A 14,119-nucleotide genomic window follows, 5' to 3' on the forward strand; every position below is an offset into this window, starting at 1 on the left:
AGGAAGAACTACATTAGCATGTATGACATTTTGAGACAAAAGTATAATAAATGCTTGTTTTCCCTAACAGAGGTTTTGTATGTTGATTTCAAACCACATTGGAATCCATTCACCTTTAGAAACCAAAGTCTCCACTCTCTCTCTCTCTCACACACGAATCATGAAAACAACTTCAAAACATTTTAGACCAGCTGAAAACTAATATCAAAAAGGGGCCTCATTTTAATTCTGTGATGAATGACAGAGTCAGTCTCTGCGGTACCCAGCAGTCTGATTCTTCAGACAGAAACTGGGTCACAACTGTTCACTGTGACTTTCAGTCCGTGGTAGCACTCAGTTCTGAAAAGGATTAGGGTGCTTTCACATAGGATGAATTCTTCCTTTTTTAACAGCTAGACTGAATGGAACAGAACACAAGTGTCCTGAGGCCTGTTTTTAAAAGATGCTATTTTCTTTTTTTTTTTTTTTTTTATTTTTTAGTTTTTCATAAGCTATCTTAAAAACATAATGTGCATGATGCAAGATGCTGAAAAGGAAAACGTGGTGTAAGAGCCATGTATATGTACAGAGAAAAGTAATAAAATTAAAGAAATATCACAGAAGGATGTCAGTACTTGGTTGATTTATCCGTTGAGTAGGGCTGGGTAATAGAGCTAAAAATGTATCTCTCGATATTTTTGCCAAACTTAATCTTTATTCAATCTCGATATGTATCTTGATATTCTGGAATAAAAAAAAACATAATCTAGATAGAACAGATACTGTTGCTAAGTGCATTTATATCAAAATCAACAACAACAAAAAAAAGATAGTGACCACTTACTGCTTTTTATCACATGAACACAAGTTCATTAAAGTACTTTTAAGTCAAAAAATATAAATTTACATTTACTTAAACGTAATGTGTGTGTGTGTATATACATACATACATATATATATATGAAAATATATATACATACATACATATGAACACAAGTTCATTAAAATACATACATGCATATATATATATATGAAAATATATATACATACATGCATATATATATATATATATATATATATATATATATATATATATATATATATATATATATATATATATATATATATATATGCATATATATATATATATATATATATATATATGCATATATATATATATATATATATATGCATATATATATATATATATATATATATATATGCATATAAATATATATATATATATATATGCATATATATATATATATATGTATATATATATATATATATATATATATATATATATATATATATATATATATATATATATATGCATATATATATATATATATATATATATATATATATATGCATATATATATATATATATATATGCATATATATATATATATATATATATATATATATATATATATATATATATATATATATATATATATATATATATATATATAGATAGATAGAGAGAGAGAGAGAGAGAGAAAATACAAAAAGTGCAATCTTCTAAAAAAAAGAAAAAAAAAGTTTGCAGTTGTCACAAGAAAGCGATTAGCCGAATGCAGATTTATTTTGGCATACAGTATGAGATTTTTTCCATCCCATCTGTAGCTATGGTTATCACTGTCAGTTATCACATTTTCAGTTTCAATCCCATATTTATTAAATACGGTTGTTGATTCAAAAACAGAGGAGTGTTTGAAGCACCCAAACGAATCCTTTGACAAGGTCATGTTTGTGAGATGAAACTGAATTACACTCTTTTTAAAACTATAAACTAAGCTAAACTTTTAACACTGCTGTGATATTCACACCATTCCTTAATTTAACATTATTATTTAAATTATGGCAGCAATATTCATCATAACGCCCAGCCCTGTGCACTACTGACCAATGCTGTACTGCTGCACTTGGCTGATGTATCCGTAAAGAGGGCAGTGTCCGAACACGACCAGTATGACAGGCTCCGATTCGTCAAGATGGACAGTGTGTGCAGAATGGCCCACGACGGCATACTGTTCTTTAGCCTGCGGATTCAGCAGAACCCACGACTGGTTCCACGTGTGAAACACCCACAGTTCTGATGTCACGTTTCCTGTGGAGTCAATCTTCCCACCATACATGTAGATTTTATCCTGTACGCGTGCGCACAAAGACAAAGAAGTCATTAAATCACTGTTTAGGAGAAACAGCTCTCAGTTCAGTGTATGTAGGGAATAAATACAAAGGACCGTAATGAAGAACACCATTTACAAACCTCATGCAGGGAGAGAGAATGACCGTAGCGTCCAGTTACAGAGTTGACGGACCGGTTTAACGACATCCAGCTTTGAGAGGAGATGTTGAACCTGAGGAATAGACACACAGAGTAAAGGACAAAGTGAAGCTGCAAGCCTGTAAAGTTATTATGCTCCAGTGTGTCTTGGTTAAGAGTATATGTGTGTGTGTGTGTGTACTCACGCAGTCACCATCTGGTAGTGTGTGTAGTTGAACACATGTCCACCTATCACCCACATCACGTCTTCATGAACCACAGCCTTATGGGACGCCCGTGCCAAGCCATGCCCGCTGTATTCCTCACGTGTCCAGAAGGAAACATTTGCTGGTACAGTTATTGAACAGTCCAGGCCTAAAACACACAAACACACGTACTTTAAGTAGTGGAGTCAACCGGCATTCAATTTATTTAAAAAAAAAAAGTGTTTCATTGACTAAATTTACAGAATTATAAAACCATCAAATTAAAGATACACTAAAGGGCTGTGCTTGCAAATACAAAATATTACAGGAAACCATGGAGGAACTTGAAACATGATTCAGTGTGACTCAACCTGATTAAACACTTCAACAAGAGAGAGAGGAAGAGAGGAGAGGAAACAGAGATGGACAGGGCTTAGATATGAGAGAGAGAGAGAGAGAGAGAGAGAGAGAGAGAGAGAGAGAGAGAGAGAGAGCGCACTGGGCAGCAGTGCTCTCCCTAAAACTGAGGAATAGTGGCTGCTTGTCATAATTACTGTTAATTACAATTATAAAAAAAAGTTAATGTCTTTGTCGACCTTGCAATTACAAGTCAAACTCACAATTATGAAACTTTAGACTTGTGATGTAATACAGTATATATAGAGTCAAAATAGCAGTTCTAAGGAGGAACACATTTCTTTCATATGCCATTTTATTGTAGCTGATTATACCTGGTGCACTTTTCTTAATATTTCACGGTTCTTGTGGGTACATTTTAATGTTATAATAAGTACTGCCATAGAATCAAATCATTATTGAGTTTGAGGTGGTGAACACAGTAGGGTCTGTGAGTAACTGGGTGTTTCTTCAACTACGGGCATTTTGGCCCTGAAAACTAGAAAATAAACTTTTAGAATATTCTTGGAGAGAAAAAAAAAAAAGAAAAAAAATTGTTGATCCTAAACACTTAAAATTAAATAATGTTTAATAGCAGCTTGATTGGGAATGATAAGCAATAAAATATTCTATAATAGTAACATTTTTTAATTTTCTTTATTTTCCGCACACATCATGTCAGGCCTTGCAAAATTTCAAAATCCCTGGTAGCCCTTCGGTAAAATGAAATTAAAATGCCAACGACACCTTTCTGAGGACAGTCGGTTCCCTTCAGATACATTTAAATAATGACATCCGCGCCGCATTTTGACTTGAAACAAGCAGCGCTTATATTTATTCAATGACATCATTGCCTTTTGAAGTTTAATCCAGCCATATCGCGACTCTTGTCTTTCCGTTCCCAACTGTAAGACCTCTTGAAATTATAATTAAGACATTTCTTATACCATTCAACGTATTTAAAACTTTTTACAGACTTAACTTTGATACAACTCACTTTAAGAGTTTTTAAGGACCCGCGGGATTTCTGTATTTAAGGTAGACCGTCGGGCAACCAAAATGTATCCCCGCTGTGCCCACAATAGCCCCGGGACGTCGGGAAGTGAAGTATAAGAACACAAGCTGTTCTCCAAAATACAGCCCTGGGACAAACAATATCCTGTCAGTGTCCCGTCTTTCAAGCAAACCCAAACAACACTAGAGGCGGCGAGACTGAGACAGAGAGATCTGTACTCAGCGCTGTGAGGCCAAGAGGAGGAGAGCCAGGAAACAATTAGTGAAACCAAAAAAAAACCTACAAATTCCCAGAACTGTGAGTGAATTACAAAACATTTAGAAACAAATTTGATGATGAACAGCTTCCTTAATGATTCTTAACGTCACGCAGTATTCAAGCCGCTAATGTATATACTGTACAAATAACTAATGTCATGTCATTCTCACGATAGCTGTGAACAGGTGCTGTAACCATAGCAATAGCGACTAAAAGTAAATATCATTACACACAATGCAAGGTCGGTCAAAGAGCAATGCGTGATGCTGATTGTCACCAAACTCACTCTCAAAATGCAGTCCTGAAATGCATCAATCTTGTTCATAAATGAACTCTCTGTCAGACGTATGTCCAGTAGCTTACTGTCATTCCTACGCTTGAGCCAAGCGACAACTCACCTTGCCATCCTGGATTGCACTGGCAGCTTTTGGCGGCACTGTCACATCGTCCCCGCAGAGGGAAGCCACAGTCAGAGGAGCAGTAGGGCACATCACAGGCCTCTCCTTTCCAGCCGTCCTCACATACACACTGCACAGAGTCACTTGAATACCCCACACGACACTCCCCATGATCTGAGCAGTTCTCGGGGCAGGTATTCAACCTGGGTAGAGCAGAAAGACACAGAGAAATCAATGCAACAGGAAATCCCACATCTGTATTGATAAACTGGACCAAAACTAAAATGTGTGCAAGTGTGCAATTGCTGTATTACTGGCAGAACTACTTAAATAAGGATCGCTTCTGGTCTGCCATTGTTTGGACAACAATTTCCTGCTAACAGCTTATTTCAGGTAGCCCCGCACCATTGGCCAAGACTGAAGTTGATATGTCAGACTGCTCAAAGCAAAGCCCTGACAGAGCCAACATATTTACAATTCTCAGGAACAGTGTTGTTATTGTTAACTATATACTAGGGCTGTATGACATTAATGGAAAATGTGAAAACTTGTGTGATTTTGTGACAACCTGTTAAATAACAAGTGATTCGGAATGCAAATTTAAAAAAAAAAAAATTATATTTAAATACATTTAAAAGCTGAAAATGATGAGAGCAAGTTGCAACATACTACTTTCAGTACTAAACTGTTAGCTATTTGTGTCTACCTAAACTTTTCTTTGCAACTTTCTGAAGTATTAAAATAATTCTACTGTTGCAAGTCCTTGCGATATACAAATCACGATTTGTAAAATTGCATTATTTTGATCTATTTTTCAGCCCTGTTGCTGACCAAAACTATTAATGTATTAATTGAAAGAAAGCTGAAATGCAAATAAAAATAAATATACATATTATTTAATTAAATAGTTTTATGCAGTGAAAAACTTTTTATTTTAGTTGCCAAGGCAACATTTCAAATGATCATCAAATCAAGTTAAAGTACTAAAACTAAAATGCAACGTAAACATATAAAAACCTAAATACAAAGTAAATAATAAATACTAAATAAATACTTTAATTTTATATGAATGCTATAATAACCTACAAATGGTGTACTTGAATCACTTTTATACTGTTTTACAGAATTTTTATGACTGAAAATTGTGTTTAATTTTTATGAATAAATGAAATCAAATCCAAAAAATTTAATTTTACATGGTGATATCAGCCATCAAAACATACATATCAAAACAAATTATAAAAATATAGACAACAGTTCACTAATTTTGTAATACGGTACAGACAAAAGCCCTGATATTATTACTGATTTTCCTTGCACCCACCACACCTCATGTAAGCCTATTGTTACACTGTTTGCTTGGGCATTTACCTTTTCCAGCACACAGTTAGACATTTTACTCAGTAGACATTAGATGTTGCCAATATTGTCTGCCCACTTCCCCTATAAAACAGTGTCTGGCTATACAACAGACATTTAGTCTAGGCTAAAAATATCTTGATTCAGATTTAGCTGCAGTACACTGATTCAGCGACACAGAACTGCAAAGCTGTGTCACATTGCCCTGTACAACAACCAAAACTTACATGAGACATTTGGTTAATAATTAAACTTCATCTTAAGTTAATAATTGCTTTTGTAGCTCGAAAATATGTAGTAAGCAACTGAGGGAAGAGCTTGACTTGGGTTGAAAACTGTATATTTCGATACAACCTGTACTGTACTGCTGGCATTAGTAGGCAGCTTGCTCCCTTCTACAGCTGAACACGGGAAGAGAATAACAGGCTGTCTAGCATCTGTCTTTCAGCTCTACGTGGTTTTGTGAGTGTCTGCAGTGTGTCAAGATTGGTGTTTGATGTTCTATTGCTACTGCACTCCAGTGTTTTTTTGTAAATGCAGTCTCTATAGAGACTGCCGCAGTCACCGTCAGGACTTCGCACGAGCAGTCCCTGCCACAGACACCGAGGTCAAAGACATCTGCGCTTCCTCTGTACCGCTCTTCTTAAATTACTCTGACCTGCATTTTCTTGTTCTCGCTCTTGTTCTCTAGCGCACAGAGCCTTAAAGGGACAGTCCAGCCAAAAATTGGTCAGCTTTTACTCACTCCTGGGGTTTTCCCAGATCTTTGAGTTCCGTGGAACTCAAAGAAAAAAAAAAAAGAATAGAATCGCATTTATATTTAAACTTGACGTGTTAAAGGAACACTCTCCTATTTTTGAAAATAGGCTTATTTTCCAACTCCCCTAGAGTTAAACAGTTGAGTTTTACCATTTTCGAATCCATTCAGCCGATCTCCGGGTCTGGCGGTAGCATAGATCACTGAATCTGATTAGACCATTAGCATCTCGTCAGTAATGACCCAACAGTTTCTATATTTTTCCTATTTAAAGCTTGGCTTTATTTATAACTTGTATATATTTATCCTGTGAAGTACATTTTTGATTTGCAATACAGACTGGGTGAAACAACATTTCAGCTATATTTTTCAAGTGGCTTTAACAACAAACCAAACTTGACCTAAAATTTCAGCACTGTAAACTTCTCCTTTTGTGTTCCACAGAGCAACGGAAGTCACATAGGAATGATGTAAGAGTGAGAAAATGACTACACGCAGCAAATGATAACAATTTTCCATTTTGGGTGGACAACACATTCACATTACCCAGAATCCTCAGATCTCATCAACAGCCATGGGCAACAAAACCACACCCTGTCCCAGCTTGTGAAAAGCCATAAAGCAAAGCGCTGGCCATTCAAAAGCAGCTATGTACTGTATATGTGATTTCAAGACACCTTCCTTATAAACAAACGTTCTTAAATACCCCGATGTTCTTAGGTCAGGAAAACTTTGTTAAAGTTATAAATTAGGGTTAAAGTTTCCAAGTCCAAGATGGTAACAAGCACTGTTCTAAAACCTAGTGAGCTTCCAGTGTCACATGACCCTTTAGAAATCATTCTAATATGCTGATTTGGTGCTCAAGAAACATTATCATCATCAACGTTGAAAACAGCTGTGCTACTTGATATTTGTGTGGAAACCAGGATGCACTGTTTCATATAACTATTTATGTGAAACAAAATCTTTAGTAACATTACAAATTACCTTACTATCACTTTTGATTAATTTAATGCATCCATGCTTAAGAAAAGTATTAATTTCCAAAAAAAACAAAATTGTACTGACCCCAAATTTTTGAACTGTAGTGTACATATTATGAGTTGCATGCATTTGGGCAAATTAAAAATAAAAGTGGCCTATTTTTGATTAAACCAAATCAATTTCTATAGATACTTTTCAGGCTGGCTGCTATCTTGGATTTCACTGACTTAGCATAAATAGAAAAGTGAGGTATCTTATAAGGCAGCTGGCAGCATAATGTTGCTGTCTAGCTTCTGGAACAGTTGTTTTAATGGAAGCGTGCCCACAATTCCTTAAGACGCGGTCAAAGCAAGCAGCTCACAAGGTTTTGGAACTACAGCACAGCTGTTTCGCTCCAGGAATTAAAGCTTACCTGTAGGAGATGTTGAAGCCGGTGAGATTATACGCAGCGTCACTGAAGAAGTGCAGCAGGGCGAAACCAGACTGTGCCACCACCTCTGGGACAGTCTCATTGCTGTAGCTCTCAGGAACAATCAAACCACTGGAACATGAAACAGAAAAACACTGAATACTTCATACCTCTGCTGACAGGGAACCCAACAGATGTAATAGTTTCAGTGCTTTCTCATTCAATTGTACTCTAGTAGAGTGTCTGTGTGCTTTCTTTATAATGCTCTTTTTACAAAAGTGTTAGGGTTTGGGTTTGGTAGATGTTCTGTCAAATATTGTACTAACTATTGGAGTCACTATGCAAGTTCATACTTAAGACTTATAGACTCACGTAAGGGGTAATCAACCAATCTATCATCAATCAATCATTTTTATCCAACTGACCTTAAAATCCTAAAAATCAGATGACTGTATTGTAATTTTCTCCACTTTCAGAAATAAAAATAAATAAATATTTTGGTGTTAGCACATTTTTTTGTTTCTAAAATTTGCTCACCATGGACGCATTTATTTGATCAAAAATACAGTGAAACAGTACTATTGTGAAATATTATTACAATTTAGAATAACTAATTCTAATCTGATCCTGGATTAAGAGGTCATTACCTGGCCGTCTCACTCCTCTTGTTTACACACAGAAATAAAGAGAAATGATGAGAATACCTGAAGGCAGCGAGTAAAGGAGAGTAGATGGAGTCTCCATCATACACATACAGATGATCCCAGCTGCACTCGGTGGCAAAGTGCTCAAAGCGAAGCCTCAGGATTGAGTTCGGCCTGACAAGAAAACAACCATCAACCAACGTAACCCACACAAATACTAAGTACCTGATATAGAGTACTGCTACATGACCCAAAACTGACAGGATCTGACAAATGGTCCAAAATGTGTATTATGCAAATTGAGGGTTAATCAAGTGTTAATCAAGTGATAAAAGAGTAATCGATTTTGATTTACGCCAAAATGTAAAATTTAACATTAATGGTGAGGTCAGGTGAGGTCACAAGGTCTTGTGAACAGGCCAGGTTCAGGCTTAGGCTTAACGTTCAGACCTCTAATCTGAGAAAGACAGTTTCATTTTCAGGCCAGTACTCACTGTCCCTCGATGAGCCATGTGCACTTGGTCTTGTATTTGTAGTTTCCTGGTCCATCCGAGAGATAGCCTGAGGGTCCCGTTAGCCTGTGTATGACAGACACAGCGTTATTAAACCAAACGAACAACGCTTGCCAAACATAAGATGTAATTTGTTTTTGGTAAATCTAACATCTTTAATCTTTAGTCTTTATTCTATTAATCTATTAATATGTTAAAATGAAAATTAAAAAAGGCAATACTGTTTGACATATTTGGTTTCATTATAATGTATGTACATCCCCTGAACAACATTTTTGCTGCTATTAATATGTTTAAATGAAACTGAAAAGAGGCAGTGGTGTTTGATATCATATTTCATCTTACTGTAAATACAGTGAGGAAAATTGCAGTAGCCAAGGCGAGCTGACTGATGTTATCAAGTACACTGCTGTTACTTGCCTCGTCCCGTCAACAGGAGTTCACAATCCTGAGTCGAACTTACGAAGTCCAAACTAAAGAGGATGCAAGTCCGAAATTTGCGTACTTTGTATTGAGAAGTGTGCGCAGACCTACATCACCAGACAATTTGCCTAATCTTCTGAGTACTTTAGACCACGATGGAAACACAGAAAGCAACAGCTCTGGGGGGAAAAAAAGTTCCTGGGACAAGTAATTTCCGTGGAAAAGTGGTTCAAAATACTACTGAAGTCAATGGCTACTGACAACTGTTTGGTTGCATACATTCTTCAAAATATCTTCTTTTGTGTTCAACAGAAGAAAGCCATTCACACAGGTTTGGAAAAACCTGAGGATGACAAAATTGTCATTTTTTTTGTGTAAACTATCCTTTTAACATGCTGTCATTTTTTACGAAGTCTAAGAAACTCCCACTCTGGTAGAATAACGTTTTTGTGTGGCAGCAGTAGCTACGCTGCGTTATGTGGTGACGAGGTATCTAAGCCCCTGACTACAGTCTCAAGGAGCTTTGTTAACATTGAAAAACAGTTCATTAACACACCCACAATCCTGTGGGAGCTGCACAGACTGTACACTCTCCAGCAGACAGCTGTGACAAACACACATAACCAAGACACGATTCTCGACGGAGCACGGCACTCTTCCACCCAGCCGACTAGATCATCATTTAACACTGTCCCATTAGAATCATTAACAATTAAAATCACATCATGTATTTCCTCAAATAAAGCACACGGGTTCAATAATGGGCAAAAAGATAGCAGAATAATTGAGCTGTTGTGCTTTTTTCCTGTCAGTTTGGCAGCTGTCTCCATTCAGCCTTTATGGTGACAGAAGACAGCCGAGTGAATGTCAGAAATGCCCGTCTGCCGTAAGTGATTTCAAACCTGGGTCTACTGAGAATTAGACTTGCTGAGTGCAGACGGAGCTGCTGAGAGACGGAGCACTTAGCGTGAGCTACTGCACACTTTAACAGAAAAAACCATCAGATGGTGTTCAGCAGAAATGCAGTGTCCGGTCAAGGCGACATTCTGGGGCAGGAATGGACTCATGTGTTTGCGGTTGGTGTGGGGAAACAGTCAGGCTTCTGTACTTCTCCAAATGATGCACTAAAAAGAAGCCATTTACTAAAGCAGATCCTGTTGCTGATAATTATGTTACGGAATTATGAATGGGCCGGCAAATTAGAAGACAAGCAACATACAACATTACGGCTTTCATACAGCATACACATCCTCTCTTTCTGATTTCTGGGATAGAATTCTATTTATAGATTCCTATTAATAAATTCATATTAAATAGAAGAAAATAAAATTAGTATGTACTAAGACACAGCTTCCGCATTCACTTTCGCACATACTACACTCATAACTAAACAGTAGTGTGGTGTTAATATGAAATATACTGTGACTCTGAAGAATTGCCATGTTTACATACCATGGAACCCCAAAAATTATGAAAATCCTGATTAAAAAAAATAATAATAAAATTCCAAGAAACATGATACTGGAATCACCATTAAGCACGGCACCTAAAAACTGCATTGGTTCATCCAAAAATCACTTACTGAGTTGCATTTGGAATAATTCACAACCATTAAAAAAACATATGTTATATATAGTATGAACAATAAAGGTATTATAAAAAAAAAAAATTCGGACATACTAAACTCACCACGTTTTAAATGTCACATGATCTACTAATATCTGTTGCGATTTTTCACTGCTATGCAGAAATCCTCTCCTATGGCCTTATGGGACAGTAAATTAACCCTCAAATGCACACCTCAGAATTAGTAGGTCATCCAGGTACTTTTTGCCTACATCATTTTCTGTTTGTGTACTGTTTTTCGCATACTATATAGTAGGGAAGTATCTGATTTCGAAAGCAACGCACGTCTCATACACAAAGCCCCTCCATATCAAAAATCAAACATCCAGCATCATCTAATCAGTGTTATTTATTATTATTTGTATACTACTATAGTATTTGTTTTCATTTTTAATCTTTATTTTAGATGATGTTTTAGTTATTTTATTATGTGCTTTGGTCATTTTTATTGCACTTTTATTATTTTTTTTTTTAAACATTTCTATTTAGCTTCAATGTTTTAAATTTAGTTTTAGTACTTTTAGTACAACGTAAACAGATTACAGGTAGCTGCTAAAGCAAACATTTCTAATTTCTGTGTTATGTTGTTTTTTGTTGTTGTTTTTAGTCTGCTATTTATATTTTATTTTATTTTATTTCAGCTTTATTTCAGTTACTGAAATGTAGGTTTCTTTTAGTTATCAACTGGGTCTGATCACTGCACAACATCACATAAGAACATGAGTCGGATTATAAAGGAACCTGTGATGAGTGTCAAAATAACAAAATATTATCAATGTATTACTCTGATGACACGTGTGCCCACAATTTGCATTTCCTTTGCAGAAATCTATATAGAAAAAGAATTTAGACTGCGTTCCATAGACTTTATTCCTGGTCATTAGCAGGACAGGAACATTCCTGACCTGAGATGAAATGGCAGAATGGTCTCTGCCTCCAGCGTGGCTGTGCTAGATTCATGATTGACACCACATGATCATTTGGCTTCAGTCTGCCTGTCTCTTCGCAGCCATTTGGAGCCTGATTCACCCCACATGACCCAAAGCCTCCAATGTAGCCAGTGTCTCTGTCAGACTTTGCCCATCAGTGAGTCACATCCCATGATGGAGCAGCATGAGGCAAAATTCATATTCCAGTGAAACCATAAAATACTACTGTTCACTGGCCTTTAATCACTGCTGTGAAGATATTTCCCAGTACAGTTCTAGATAAGTATGACACAACCGACTCAAGTCGCTATATAAAAATAAATGACGACAAGGGTGCGAAATATTTAGTGATATTCAGCGAAAATGATCAACATTGTAACATTTCAATGAGCAAAATTTTAAGGGCCCGATCGGCTCGTGCAAACCAGTTGTTTTTTGGCGCCCACAGGTTGCAAACATTCGACTATTTAAATTACACAATTATTACATTTATCTGAAGTGATAATTAAATGACAACACCTTAAAGTCTATCTTTTGTGGTTACTAAAATGTTTGAAAAAGCTGTTAAAATAATATTTGTGACCCTGGACCACAAAACCAGTCTTAAGTAGCACGGGTATATTTGTAGCTAAAGCCAAAAATACATTGTATGGGTCAAAAATCATTAGGATATTAAGTAAAGATAATGTGCCATGAAGATATTTTGTAAATTCCCTAGGTAAATATATATAAAAAAAACTTAATGTTTGATTAGTAATATGCATAGCTAAGAACTTCAGTTGGACAACTTTAAAGATGATTTTCTCAATATGTCGATTTTATTTATTTATTTATTTAGCACCCTCAGATTCGATTTTTAAATAGTTGCATCTCAGCCAAATATTGTCCTATCTGGTCCTGGTTCACAGTAATATTTATAAACGTAAAAAGAATACACACTTCACAGGACCCCCCCCAAAAAATATTTTATAAAGAGCCTATATACAACTGAGGGCTTCAAGTTCTCCAACGAAATCAAAATTGGCACCCTGTTAAAGAACAGTTTCTGACGACAATATCAGATGCCAGACAGCGCAGCTCGTCTATATTCATAATTCCCTAAGAAGAGCCTTCATGATACATCAGCACACATAAACCGAGCTATGACAAAAGTAACAGCGTGTTCTGAAAGAGCTTCATGTATCAGACGCGTTGGTGGAAATGTCACGAGCATCAGCTGGGAATAAGAGCCGTCTGTGTCTCACCTGAAGCGGCCGCCGCAGTGCTGGCACTGCTCCCCGACCCATCCCGGCTCGCACACACACACGCCGCTGGCGGTGTTACACTGGCCGTTCAAGCACGGTTTATCGCACTCCTTCGCCTCCGTGGCCGCAGGGAGACGGACCAGTCCGCTGAGGGCTGTGATGAAGAGAAGAGACCGCAGTACGGTGCCGTGAAGGCCTCCGCGAGCCAGGCCGAGCGTCAGACACCAGCCACGGCCGAGGGCCCTCCGAACCTCCGCGGCCATTCGCGCAGATACGGCTGACAGTCGGCGGCGAATCCGCTGCTAGTCACTAGCGGATGACGGGACACAAAGGATGACAGTGACGTCGATGCTGTCGGCGGCCCGTGCTTTCGTTTTGGAGGCAGATTGTTGTATCTTTTCTTCCCGCTCACATCTTACCGATGCTTATCGCCGCACTACCAAGACGCATATTGACACCCGGAAATGACGAGTTTTCGGGCGAGATGCGGAAGTACACATAGATTGATAAGGGGCGGGAGTAATTGGGATAAATGACCCAGAGCAAATGATATAAACATTAGGTATAATATAAAATATTTTAGGAATAAAGCAATATTATAATAGACACGTATAATGCCGTTGGGGTTATCCTCTGTAGGATATTTACGTGGTCGGGACATAAAATTATAAAGCATGCATAACTCTCGACAAATCTTTCTAGAGTTAT

General features: G+C 37.0%; 1 protein-coding gene across 1 annotated transcript in view; it reads right to left on the reverse strand.

The window, feature by feature from the left end:
• The window catches only part of LOC109045575 (attractin-like), a 33,026-nt gene extending 19,140 nt beyond the window's left edge, over positions 1 to 13,886 (reverse strand). The window contains exons 1-8 of the mRNA XM_042736610.1: positions 13,412 to 13,886; positions 9,172 to 9,255; positions 8,738 to 8,851; positions 8,037 to 8,165; positions 4,525 to 4,727; positions 2,458 to 2,626; positions 2,255 to 2,345; positions 1,889 to 2,132 (exon numbers count right to left, since the gene is read on the reverse strand). Coding sequence (XP_042592544.1) covers positions 1,889 to 2,132; positions 2,255 to 2,345; positions 2,458 to 2,626; positions 4,525 to 4,727; positions 8,037 to 8,165; positions 8,738 to 8,851; positions 9,172 to 9,255; positions 13,412 to 13,674 — 1,297 coding nt within the window. The 5' untranslated portion in view covers positions 13,675 to 13,886. The remainder of the gene's footprint in view (positions 1 to 1,888; positions 2,133 to 2,254; positions 2,346 to 2,457; positions 2,627 to 4,524; positions 4,728 to 8,036; positions 8,166 to 8,737; positions 8,852 to 9,171; positions 9,256 to 13,411) is intronic.
• Between the last annotated feature and the right edge of the window lie 233 nt (positions 13,887 to 14,119).

Source organism: Cyprinus carpio, chromosome B13 (genome assembly GCF_018340385.1).
Source record: "Cyprinus carpio isolate SPL01 chromosome B13, ASM1834038v1, whole genome shotgun sequence".
NCBI lineage: Eukaryota > Metazoa > Chordata > Actinopteri > Cypriniformes > Cyprinidae > Cyprinus > Cyprinus carpio.